We start from the raw sequence: 14,308 nt of genomic DNA on the forward strand, positions 1-14,308 counted from the left end.
TCAACGACTGGAGTTCGATTATACTGACTTAAAATGCAAACAAATCACTTTACTAGGTATAAGAGGGAAGAAAAGTAGTTTATCCATTTACGTAAACTAGGAAATATCGCGATTTTGAGTTTGATCGTTTTCATTAGGTTTTTGTTTAATCAAAATACAGTACAGTATTAATAAGTGTTTTTACTCACGAACTGAGTTATCTATGCGAACGTATTGATTATGCAGTGTATATGGTAATGTCTACAGTACATTAGCATACAATATAGAGAATGAAGTTAAATTGAAAAATAATCATAATATGAATATTTAAACACATTTTTGAAAATGGTGGCCGTTCATTTCGATACAAGCTTCAGTTCTTTTGTGCATATTATCGCACTATAGATTATTGCATCTAATTCCAATTAGCAGTTTCGTCCTTCGTACTAGTAACTCATGTTGAAATAATTCTGTACATACTCTATAAAAGAGTACCTTACGTACTGTAAACTCAATCTTCACTTCTACACACATAAAATTACTCAGATATGCTATCTATTGTCCTTCCAAGTGGTTATGTCTCAGGATCGTAGAAAGGGTTGAAATAACTTGACAGTTAATTACTTAACGAGGCCCATTTATTTAAGTTATTTTTAAACAGTTGTATAATATTACTTAGACGTCCAATTCCTAACAGAAATTAATGTTTTCAGAAAAGAGCTAAGAGAGCCCAGCCTCTAGCCTTTACAGAGGGGTGAGCAGAAGCAGGTGGGGGAAACCGGGATGCGACGTAGGCAAACGGACGACAGTACTTGTGCAAAAATATGATTCAATATTGAAAGCTCTTTCGTCACTGGAAAACGCGAACATATTTCTTGAACGTACTATACTCACTAACTCAGTACTGTTTACTATATGCGGCCTTGATTCTGTGTGGAAGACAGTTGGAACTTCATTAGTAGAAGGGCTGGGAGTGAAGTACACTCAAAAACTCAGGTACAATAAAAATTGAAATAAAAATGAAATGATGTCCCTGTATATAGCTCGTCCTAACTTTTGCTCTACTGGGCTGTACAAGCTTGTGCTCATTTCGGGTAATTTTGGTCTGAATCATATCATTTAAATGAAAAATGTCAATAAATTTGAATCTTAATCCTACAAATGACATTTTATCACAACAAAACTGAAATGCGTGACAGAAGAAAACTTTAGTTATTAAACGTTTTGGTTTAAATGTATGCGTTTTACCAATGTATGTTTGACATCTAACGTCATTCATGCCAGTATTTGATAGAAACACATTCCAATATTTCGTACTGAGTACCAGTTTTGGTCACAAGTTCAGCTATTAATGTACCATTTAATAACGAATGTTTGAGAAATTACAATCAACAAATATTTCTGATTTATGTTTGATTAACGCCGCAATATGTTTTATGTTTGTAAACCCTTTCTTTTAAACATATGAAGAATGATTTAGGAAAATTTTACAGATAGAAATAAACATTTCCATCTGAAAATGCATTTACAGGATTATGACATCGTATAGTAACATGGAAAAATAAAATATTATTTTCTTAATTTTCGATATATGAAAATATATGAAAATAACAGAGATTCATTGAATATATACGAAGACAAAATAAAATTGTGAGACTGCAGAATGTTTATTGTTTTATTATTTGGTAAATTAACCAAGAATTCGTTCTTGTGGTACGGGGAAAATATCACACTCAAATAATAGATAACAAAAAGTAAAGAGTGGCTTGTTACTTTTAACTCTAAATAGTTAATACATTTATGCAATAAAATCTTAGCTTCTGTAGCATAGAATGATGTACTGCTTATATGTATAAAGGTTAAGGGCGAAGAGCAACCTGAAATTGTTGAGTAAGGTCATATGTTGTGATGGAATGCCTTCGTTTAAAGGTCAGAAGATAACATGGTGGTTACTATAAAAAGTCTTTAATAATGCTAATTAAATCACTTGATGGTATTGAAATAAACACTAAAGACAAAATAAAAAAATAACTTTGATAAGAATTAGGAATAACATCAATCCCACACAACAGATGTTTAATTTATATTGTACTGTATATTTTCTTGGGAAATACAATTATATACTTGTTTTGTAGTCTTGAACTTTGACAGTATAATAATGCACATATTGATAATGAAGTTGGTAATGTCACATGTTTTGAAAAAAGAAACTACACTAAACGTCGATAAGATGAGTATTTGAGAACTAATTTTTTTAATTGTGTTAATATTAATGAAGCAATTAAATACATAAATAAATAAAATTTTGAAATAACAACATAGAATTTTTTTAATTTATGTAGCGATATCATTGCATGTGTATATATGATTTTATTTGTTGCTGCCTAAGTCGCAAACACTTAATATTGCCTGTGTGGTTTGAACATATAGAAATGAATGTCTTGTTATGTTTCGTTGCATGTTACGAAAGAATATACCTACCTATTAAAAGCACTTATTCTACTTTTATAATGGGAAAATAATTGCAATTTGTACGCCAGAATGTGAAATGAATTGAAAGGCAAACACCGACATGTGGACAGAATCCTAAAATCAACAGGAATAATATTTGCTATACTTTGTGGGATAAAATCGAGAACTCATATTGGAAAAAATATATAAATGAAAACAATTGTCTAGAATACCTACAAAAATATTATCTGAAGCGGCATTGGTATATTATAAGAATATAAAATCTATTCTGGCAAGATATATGATAATTTAGAAGCTGGTAAGACAAAGATCTATAGGAAGACATTGGAAATAATAGGCTAGACAGAGACTATACTACATTAGAGAAAGATGAATGTGTTTCTATGTCTATACTGCCAAGATATGTGATAATTTAAAGGCCCATAGAACAGAGATCTATAGGAAGATATTGGAAATAATAGGCTAGACAGACACTATAATACATTAGCGAAAGATGATATTTGTATCTATATCTATTACCTATTTGGTAGTTTAGAAGCCTGTAGGATAAAGATCTGTAGGAATACAGTGGAATGCATGATAGAAATATCATATGTGTATCTACTGTATATAGATAGGAAGGAAAGTGGACATGGAGAAATCTACAGAGACTTAGAATTGTAGTTTTTCAGAGACTATAAGATAAACGAATTGTACATTTATATGATTCATAGATATGAGTATATCGTAATCCAATCTTGTAGTCCAAACTGAAAAGGTGTCGTTAAACAGATGGGTTCATAGAACAATTCTTTGTGCAATATCAGGGAAGATGCACATTTAAGGCGAAACTTTAAACATGAAAAAGAAAACAGACCTTAGGATCCTGGTCCTTGAAATCCATGATAATCATAATGCCTCTATATTATGCCAATGGATATAATTTTGAAGGTGTTACAGAAAACAGAAATTCAGTTTCTGTTTTCAAGATTATTTAAGCTTATACATTTCAAAATAATGAAATTTAAATTAAAATTTTTATAAATAATAGAGAAACTGAATGTCTGTTGTTCGAAGAGTATAGTATGATTATTTAGTCCTGACATTCGCCGGCGATCTGCGCCTGGGTCAGGCGAGTCCATTAAGTTACGCCAAGGGATGTTCAGGTTAGTCTGTTGCCTGCAGTCAAAGCGAGCGGATGTCTCGCATGCGGTATAGCGTTGTTTTTCTAGTACTGCATTCCTTTACCAACCGCTCGCCCTTATCTCTACTCCGGAACTCTTCCCACTACTCCTATTACTTCCTCTCTGTCGCGTCACTGAGCTGTCAGGACTAAATAAATCGGACTGTATAAAATATAATTGGCTACATAAAATCTTTACTTTTTTAAATAGGAGCTCCGTGTATAATAAATTTATATTCAAATTTTATTTTGTTATTCAGTTGACATGCAGAAATGTACAGTCTTACACACAAAAAAATGACCGATCTCCTGCAGTGTGAATTTGCCTAAATTCACTTCGGGCAGCGCCTGGTTCACATGACTAGGGAACGGATGTTTGTTTTGCACTCAATTTAGTCCTTGAATATATGTTTTTATGGATTATTTATAACATTTGATCTATAAACAGACAGAAAAATCCACAAAAAAACAAAACAAAGGAGAAACAGTGAGGAGTATTCTACAAGAAATTCGTTAACGTGTAAACATAAGCTCTCATTGAATCAATCGAAATCTTCCGAAGGAGAGCTAGCGTATGGCAGTCGAACTTTTTTTTTGTCTAAGACTGTACATGTAGTGGAATAATGAAGTCAGATGTTAAATAAAGTACTTTATCTTGCAAATGACTCAAATAGTAACACTTAGACTTAGTATATGTCAGTAAATCTCACCTTGTAAAATGTGTCGTAGTCATTGGCAGCAAACAAAAGTTCAAAAAGCTTGATGGCCTGCTCTATGTGCTTTTCGTAGTACACAGAGAAGGGCTCTCCCCGTGGCAGCATTCCCTTCTTGTAGTACGAGATGAAATTCTTCACCACGTGGGGGTACTGTAAAAAAGATAAATAAATAATTTTATTGGTTTCAAAAGTAAAGTTTTCGTAATGGAATCTTTTTTGTAAAAGGATTAATTATGATTTCCATTCTGATATGATAAAGTGGAACATATGGGATTGATGAATGTTAAATTCTTTATTGCTATTAAATTCCAACATGAAAAGAAATCGCTGTGTAATATTGTATATTGTAGTGAATTACCGTAGTGTAAACATTATGCTACCTCAACGCAATACAGAATTATTTTATTTAAATACTATTATGGATATTGAAATAAGGAAAACTTTTAGAATGTTTATTCGAAACTGTAACCAATTATTCCTTACTTTATAAAGGAAAAGAGACACTAATCAGCGTACAAAATATTTTCATTCTATCTTTCTACATTCTGCTTTTAAATTAAATAAAAAATTTATCTTAGTGCGTCAGTTATAAAATCCGTAATGTCACCATTAAATCGATAAAAAGTCGTTCCTGCACCGGGAATCGAACCCGGGACCTCTCAGTTCTGCGCGCTGAGGGCTCTTTCCAATTGAGCTATGCCGGGACACGATCCACGGTGCCGGTCGAACTCCTCTCATTGTACTGTTTTACGGCCTACTACCTGCATTTAAACCTATGTAAGTCAATATGCAGGAGCGCATATTTAAATGACTTTTATGGCCATATTCAACAACAGTTTGTGATAACTGTAAACATTTTAATACATCAAGTTTTCATTATATGAGATCTCGCCATCCTCATTGAACATTAACACGACTACTATGAAGTAGTCAATGTGTATTATCACCATTAAATGGAGAAAAATTCGTTCCGGCACCGGGAATCGAACCCGGGACCTCTCAGCTCTGCGCGCTGAGGGATCTTTCCAACTGAGCTATGCCGGGACACGATCCACGGTGCCGGTCGAACTTCTCTCATTGTACTGTTTATTTCAAATAGTTGTCATAAATTTTTAATTGTTACTCTGTATTGCGTCTAAGTTTTATTCGATATAAATGATAGCATGTGTATACGCAGTAAAATAACTGACAGGGAATTAATCGAATCCCTGTATTTGTGTGAAAAATTAATGCTGTTCGTGATTGTCATTGTGAGCATGGTTGGAATATTGTAAAAATGTTTGGGATTACAAACAAAATTTTCATATTTTTAAAATTCTGTCTTAATACTTCCAACATTTCAATGGAACAAGATTGAGCCTTAATTAATTTAGACTACAATCGTTTCCTCATTCTACGAAGCCTAGTCTCGAGACAATGATTCAATTGTAGTCGAAACCGAAACGATTCACACATAGCTATGATGCCAACAGCGAATAGGGATTATATAGAATGGACACTGAGCGAATTTTCCTGTTTTGTTTCTCTGTGCGCCGGCGTTTAATTCCACTTTCAACGCTAGAGGTTAGTGTAATCGAGCACACACTAAGATAATAATTGAATATAAGAGTTGAGACTCAGGATCCAAACAATGCCTACCTTATTGCATAATCCAGCAACGCTTTGCTTCAAATAAATTCAAGTTAACTGCTTTTCCTTATTTCTCAGTAACAAACTACTTGTAATAATATTTTTTATGTTGTAAAATAATATAATACATTATGAAATTACGTATCAAATTCATTTAATATTTGTAGGCCTATACAATGTAATTTAGGCATATGAAGCGGTGAGATCAATTACCATTCAAGTCCATTTACACAAGTTTCGAGAAAAATGCATACATTTTTTTTTTATTTCTTACCTAATTATTATTTTTTGCACGGAATATTTCTGGTTGTTTTACAGATCAAGACAAAGTAGTATACCAAAGTCGTAACACTTGTGGAAATGTCCAAAATTTAATTTCAAATTTGCAAAATATGAATGGTCAGAAGTGGACTTGAATGGTTATTGATCTCATCGCTTCATATGGTTTTACTTCTCATAGAAGTTTTGTTTTTCCATTTTCAGCACTATCAAATCATTGAATATTTTAATTGTTGATGGGGTCAACGTCTCAACTCTCATTATAAAGGAATTCTAGAGTCTAGACATTACAGATAATGACGGATTTATTATTTCATCGGTCCAATATATTTATTTGAGTACATAATGTGCCTAGATGTGTTAATTGTATGTCTGTTTTATTCCGCTGTGTTGACTGCTAACTGGTGTGATGTCAGCGCCAATTTTAGGGAAAAAGCAGAATCTCACGCTCAATCTGATTTGAAGGTCATTGAAATCAGTCCTGTTACATCAAAGGTACCGACGCGAAGTGTTCATACTTGTAATTCCCTATACGCTGATGCCAATGAATTGTTTCAAAATTGCAATGAATACCGGTAATAGTAACAATAACAATAATAATGATAATGGTAATAATAATAATAATAATAATAATAATAAAACGGTATGTTATTACTTGTAAGAAATTGGATTCATTCGCAAAGTAATAGCAGAGTTAACTATTTTAGAATTGCACTATGTTAAATTAACTATTCCTGTATTAATAGACGACATAGAGGATGGTTGGGTGGTTTCTTTCAGGAAATGTTGCAATGCACATATTGCCTTAAAACTGATAAGGATGTATCCGTTTATGTAATAAGTTATAGGCCCTAATTACATACAACATATTGATCAGCCTGATGCACTTTCAAGACAACTTTTATCAATTTCACTAAGCTGCCATCTAGCGACTGCAAAAAAAGTCATGTTATAACCTTGATGGAATTGCATGAAGTAATAGCTTGCAACAGTACTTCTATCTAGCGGTCGTTACCAAAAAATTCATTTTCGACAAGGGAGATCCTGGTAATTGTACTCTTTTATATGTTGGCATTTCATAAAATGGGAATGGTCAATCTGATATATGTGATCAGGGTTATAGGTTGCGAATTTCATTTTTTCAATGTTCTATTAGAAACATAATCTGGGACATGAATAAACAAATGACATTCTTTAACTACTGAATGACGGGTGGCATCGACGCAATTCGCGTAAGGAGCAATATTGTAATTTTTGTTAGTTTTTCTCCAGTTATAACGTATAAAACACTACAAATCAAAAATGTTTCCATTAATAAATGTAGGTATTCTGATAAAACAGAAAATTAATAATATTTTCTCAAACATAAAATATATTAACATTGCAGCAAACAATGTTTTCATTAGCCTATAAGCTTTGAATTGTCAAATACCATTGGTAAATTGCAAAATACGTATTGCAATAACGGCCAATATAAAATTTCAATTAAAATTAGAGTGATAGCAAGGCAAATTATGGATTCGATTCATATATTCCCAGTCTTACCTTGTAGTGGGCGATGTTTGCCTCGATATCATAGTGATCACCAATATCGATCTGATCCTGGAAGAGGTTGTGCTGCTGTAATCTGTGGAAGAGTTTAATGTAGTCAAGCTGTTTCTGGAGGAAATCTTTATCAGCTGCAACAGACAATCGATTGAACAGAGTTTATTAATACTTTAATAATCGTAAAACATTAAAGTAACTATTTGATGTTTAGTCAACTGTCCGAAGGCAGGTTTGAACCTTGCGACACCAATAAGTCATCACTCATGAGGTAACTAAGTCAGGAGATAATGGGGTAGGTGGCCAGTTCCTTTCGCTCTGTTAACGACTTTTAATATTATAAACAGGAAATCTTTCAGGACTTCGAGATGGAAGAGAACATTTCAGTTAAAGATGAATATTCGTGCTAATCAGCCTGCCATCCATTGAATTTATTTCCTCAATAGAATGAAATAGCTAAAGTTATTCCCTATCTACATCATGAACGCGCGTGTGGAGAATGGAGGTAGAGCTCCATGTTTTTTTTTTTTTTTATTTCTGTCCTAGAATGTGGCGGAATTAAATAAAATTAATAATTATCCTTGAAGTTTATTTGTGGGATTTCAAGGATTTAGTCTTTTTGAAAACGATATTACTGAATTACATGGAAAAAAAGAAGAGGCTAATTTATTTTTTGTAATAATCTTTGTAAACTACAATAGGTAATCACATAATTACATCTACCGTATTTTATTAGGTCTACACCTGTGGAGTAACAGTTAGCGCGTCTGGCCGCGAAACCAGGTGGCCCAGGTTCGAATCCCGGTTGGGGTAAGTTACCTGGTTGAGTTTTTTCCGGGGTTTTCTCTCACCCAATTTGAGCAAATCCTGGGTAACTTTCGGTGCTGGACCTCGGACTCATTTCACCAGCACTATCACCATCTCATTCAGACGCTAAATAAGCTAAGATGTTGATACAACGTCGTAAAATGACTTCTTAAAAAAGTAATGAAGGTTTCATAGTTGCCAAAACTTAAATTAGCATTACGTAGCGTAATGAATATAATCTTTATGGCTTCGTCATGAAACAAGAGATTTTGTATAAAAAAAGAAATTCAAATCCAAGGCACAGTTCTAGGCCCTATTATATTTTTAATATATATTAATGACTTATTAAAAATTGACTTACAACAATACAATGGTGTTCACTATTCTTATGCAGATGACACAGTTTTACTTTTTGGTGGAAAAACCTGTTATGACGCATATAATAATTCAAATAATGGACTTAAATTAATAAAAAAAAACGGTTTGACATAAATTATCTTTCTATCAACGAAAATAAAACCATAATTATTCCATTCTCATTATCTGAAAAATGTAACAAACCTCCTACATCTATATTAAGTATTGAATTACATAATTCTGATTCTTGTCTTATACAGTGTAAATGTCCGATTATTAAAGAGTCCTCTGAAGTTAAGTATTTAGGCATAATTTTAGATAATCATTTAAAGTGGAAGCAACACATTAATTACCTTTGTAATAAATTACGTAAAATAGTATATTATTTTGTTTTATTGAGGAATTACTTGTCAATAAGTTTATTACGTACAATATATTTAACTTTATTTCAATCGGTAATTTATATATGGAATTATAGGATGGGATAGCTCATTTAAATCCAATTTTAATCCACTTTATTTATTACAAAAGAAAATAATTAAAATATGTCTTCATAAACCTATTGATTTTCCATCTCAAATTTGTTTTTAGACTTTAATGTACTTAACGTAAGACAAAATTTATTATATTGTCTTAATAAAATTCATACATAAAAATCGAAATAATTTTGAATTGTATTCTCATAGTTATGAAACAAAAGGTATGAATTCTTTAAGATTGTTTGAACCAAAATGCAACACTGTTACAGTATTTAATCATAGTAGTAATTTAGGCCCAAGAATATATAACAAATTTATATTTAAATATCCTAATCTTGTCAATTCGAATAGTTCTAGTATTACATTTAAAAAGTTATGTATGGATTTTATAAAAATTGAAAAATTGTAAATTTAAATTTATATACTATAATTGCAAATTGTATTGTATAATTATTAATTATAATTGTATTGTATAATTATTAATTTCAATTCAGGAATCCGCCCCTGAGCACGAGTTCTACTCTTTCAGGGGCGAGCTAAAGTTTCTCTATATATTTTATATTTTATGTTACGATTATTAGCAAAATAATAAATGAATAAATAAATAAATAAATAAATAAATAAATAAATGAATACTGAGTTCATCGAGCGTAAACTGATCGCATATTATCCATTGGTTAGTAGAAATAACTTTGCTCGAATAAATTGAATTTTATTTCAGAGAATTTAGGAATTAAAGCTTTGCAGAACTTGAAACAGAATTGTATTAAAAATTGCATGATCTGTTGTTAGTTCTTGGAACAATGTTTCGTCTCCATCCGAGATCATCGGCAGTTATATGATACACCGAACCAATATACATTTCCTCTGAAAAAGAGGTAATATCCACTTTCATTGTCTTGTGTTCTTTCGCGGTGTTACTTAATCGTGAACAGACTAATATTAACTTTTTATAATTTCCTCTTATACACGACTAATTTTAGACCCACATGAATTTTTATGGAAGTATTATTATTTGTTTTTATGACCTAATATGATTGTATAAGATGTCTTTGTACAAGTACTTTGTTTTAATGTTCACAGGAGAAACTAGACGTAAATCAGTAAATTATATGCTAAAAAGGAATGCAAAAATTGACAATAAGAGAAAATGTTAGCAAATTAAAATATATTGAAGATGGATTAATAAAATATGAAATTCATGTGAAGTACCAATTATCTAAGACAATTGCTGAATTGCTGTAGCAGCAGACTTTAAGCATAGGTGATCATAATAAAAGGGAATTAAAACTAAGTACAAGTGTCGCCTCTCCTAGAAAGAAATAGGCAAAAATGAACATAAGAATTCGAGTAATTTTAAAATTGTGACAAATGCTTATTTAATTTTAGTATCACAGTTTAATGTATTCAAATGAAGTTTATTTATTTATTTTGCTAATAATCGTCGAATGCAGATTTATTTTAAACGAGACACGGCTTAGCTCATTCGACTAAAACGTTTGCCTGCTGATCCGTAGTTATGCTCAACCGTAAACGTGACGGAAGCATTATGCAAAATAATTTGCTGGAAATTAGAAATAATGTAAAAATTTTTTATTAAAATGTAAGCTATAAATTTTGAAGTTGTATAGATATGAACGTAATTTTCATATTTTTTTTATGGAACTTACCGAGCTTCTTGGAGTCGCCGAGGACAGGAATGGCCACAAAGGCCACAACCGTAAGGACGAGTACCAGAACAGTCTTCATGGTGATCAGCCAAGTACACGGGTTGGCAAAGCCCAGCGGGAGCTTTTATAGCTATCGGACCTTACGATAACTGGCAAAGGATTATCTCATGTTGCTATGCAAGATGACCTACATGGTCTGGCGTGAGGGTCCAATTTTAATTTGTAACATTGTGTTGATAACTTGTTTATTTGTTAATTTTGCTGATTATATGTGATGTATAAAAATATTGTGATGATTCAAATCATGTTTTCGAAATGTTCATGGAAATTTACATTTTGAAGCATTTGATACAGACTTTTTTGCAAGTCTTCTGTCTCTCTTTCTGTCTACAACTTTTTCCTAAAATAGTATAATATTTTATTCTTCTGGTAAGGATTTACGAGACATGTAATCATTTTTAATATGTGAGGTTAATTGAAGCCTTACGTCAAAATTGCAAACAACGTTTCTTTATTTATTTGTGTTTGTATTTGGAACTAATGACTTTCTGCTTGATTTTTTGTTTCGCATGAACGTTTTAAGGTGAAATAGTACCAGCTTACATTTCTGAAGCTACTAAGTTGAGAGTGACTATAGATTATTTGCTAACAATATTTACATGTCGGTTAGTGGATATTTGAGGATTGGTGCATCAGCAGATTTATGGTTTCAGGTTGGGGCTCAGATTTAAAGCACCTCAATAATAGTTATTATTCTCTATTTTTGTTTATGGAGGACGTTTAGAGAATATACAGAGTGTTAAAAAAAAGTATCAAATATTTAAGGAGGTGATAGCATGCATAAAAACAAGAAAATAATGTCTAAACATGGGTCCTACAGCACGTACATTCAGAGATCTGAACACTTGTTCATAGGAGGTGCTCAATGTGACGTCCATTCATGACAATGCATTCCTCTGCCCCTCTGGATAAGAAATCACGCACTCTTTGAAATTTGTTTTAATACGTTAATCCTGGTTGAGTGTAAGAGAAGGCCTTACGGCCTTAACTCTGCCAGGTTAAATAAAGCCATTATTATTATTATTATTATTATTATTATTATTATTATTATTATTATTGTTATTGTTATTGTTATTGTTATTGTTATTATTATTATTATTATTATTATTATTATTATTATTATTATTATTATTATTAATAAGAAAGTGTCTACATCTGTTGAGTAATGGTCAGCGCATCTGGCCGCGAAACCAGTTGGCCCGGGTTCGAATCCCGGTCGGGGCAAGTTACCTGGTTCAGGTTTTTTCCGGGGTTTTCCCTCAACTCAATACGAGCAAATGCTGGGTAACTTTCTGTGCTGGACCCCGGACGCATTTCACAAACATTATCACCTTCATATCATTCGGACGCTAAATAGGGTAACCTAGATGTTGATACAGCGTCGTAAAATAACCCAATAAAATAAAATAAGAAAGTCCTGATAACGATCCCCAGTTAATCTCTGTGGTAGCACGTATGGCCGTATTAATCTTTCACTTGCCTGCCCATATGTTGATTGAGAAACGGTGCTGATGCCTTGTTTCTTCAACTGCATGGGGATTTTCATCAGCCTACACATACTGATTACGAAAATGCACAACACCATCTCTGCTGAACCCCTCTCATATCCACAACCAAACTTTTGTTTTCAGTATTCCTTGCGACGTATCATTATTTCGTGCCAGGGGTGTCAACTACGGTGTGATTATCTGATAGTCTGCTGTATTGTAGGACAGAGAAACGCATTACCATGAATGGGCGTCAAATTGAGCACCTCCTATGAACAAGTGTTCAGATCTCAGAAAGTAAGTTTTGTCGGACCTATGTTTATTAGATATTATTTCCTTGTTTTGATGCATATTGTATAATTTTTTCTTAACATTCTGTAGAATACTCCAATAATGAACATTTTTTGACATTACAAAATAAATACCTATGTAATAAAACAGTTTGAAAAACCTTTGTTTAGTAATGCAATAGTTATTTCAATTGATATAATATTGTATAAATACTTTAAAGACACTGGTATAATATTTATATAATCATTCAGTTTTTCATTGAACATTTTCATTGTATTATTTTTCAACTTTCTCTGAACAGAAACACAATATACATAGGTTTATTTTTTAGTTAGATTTAGTTTAGTTTTTTTTCTCAATACATAACATACTTGCACGTTTTTAAGTTTTACAAACATACGATGTAGTCACCAGCGTTCCGTACAATGTGTTCTCAGCGATGCGGAAGCCGTTGGATCCCGTTCGCACTGCCTAATCTGTTGATGGAGCGAATAGAGCTGTCGGTTGCTTATAAAATGTCTTCAACCAACTTTGAGGGAATTTTTCACATTTTCAGGCGGTCCTCCAGGATGTGATGCACAGTCGAAGGTGCCAATTCTGTATCTTCCGCTAACTCTTCAAGGAACGACCACTCATATAAATTGAGGGAAAGAAGACAGAGGACGGACACTAGAAAGTTTTCTTTTCTCAATAGTACTATCAGGGACTGGAATGCTTTACCTGCAGACTTACTAAAGGCTTTACAACAACCAAAAATGTATTTAAAAATAGGCTTAAGGACTTTACTAATAGACGGTAATTATACACAATATTTAAACGGTGTAAATTATATTTTGTTATTGAAGTGTTGTATCAGTGAAGAATTATGTTGTCAGTGAAGTGTGTTGTATCAGTGAAGAAGTATGTCGTGTCAGTGAAGTGTGCTGTGTAAGTGAAACGTGTTCCTGTCAGTGAAGCTTTATAGTTTATAGTGGCAGTGCAAAGAATTTGAACAGTGAAATGTTTTTGAAGTGTTAGTGAAATCAGGATAGAATCAGTGAAATGTGTCGTAGTTCCAGTGCAGTGAGTGAGTTGACAGCGAAATGAGTGTAATGTGGAAAGGTACTTGTGCAGATATGAACATATCATACTCGTGGGTTTTAGGTCGAACTTAGATTTAAGATACAAATTAGATTTACTTTAAATGTTATTTTAAGTGATCGTGCTTCATTTAATTTAGGATATATTATTATTATTATTATTATTATTATTATTATTATTATTATTATAAGTTATTGTTAGTATTAATTATTAGTATTATTATTAATTGTATTTTTAATTAATGAGTTTAATATTGTCATTATTGAGTGTAATTAGTTACCACTGCCACCGGGTA

The 14,308-nt window shown here is 32.2% G+C and overlaps 1 protein-coding gene across 1 annotated transcript in view; it reads right to left on the reverse strand.

The window, feature by feature from the left end:
- LOC138716509 (allergen Cr-PI-like) overlaps positions 1–11,252 on the reverse strand; it is a 30,637-nt gene extending 19,385 nt beyond the window's left edge. Inside the window, exons 1-3 of the mRNA XM_069849654.1 lie at positions 11,096–11,252; positions 7,783–7,916; positions 4,324–4,479 (exon numbers count right to left, since the gene is read on the reverse strand). Coding sequence (XP_069705755.1) covers positions 4,324–4,479; positions 7,783–7,916; positions 11,096–11,174 — 369 coding nt within the window. The 5' untranslated portion in view covers positions 11,175–11,252. The remainder of the gene's footprint in view (positions 1–4,323; positions 4,480–7,782; positions 7,917–11,095) is intronic.
- Between the last annotated feature and the right edge of the window lie 3,056 nt (positions 11,253–14,308).

Source organism: Periplaneta americana, chromosome 16, assembly GCF_040183065.1.
Source record: "Periplaneta americana isolate PAMFEO1 chromosome 16, P.americana_PAMFEO1_priV1, whole genome shotgun sequence".
Lineage (NCBI taxonomy): Eukaryota > Metazoa > Arthropoda > Insecta > Blattodea > Blattidae > Periplaneta > Periplaneta americana.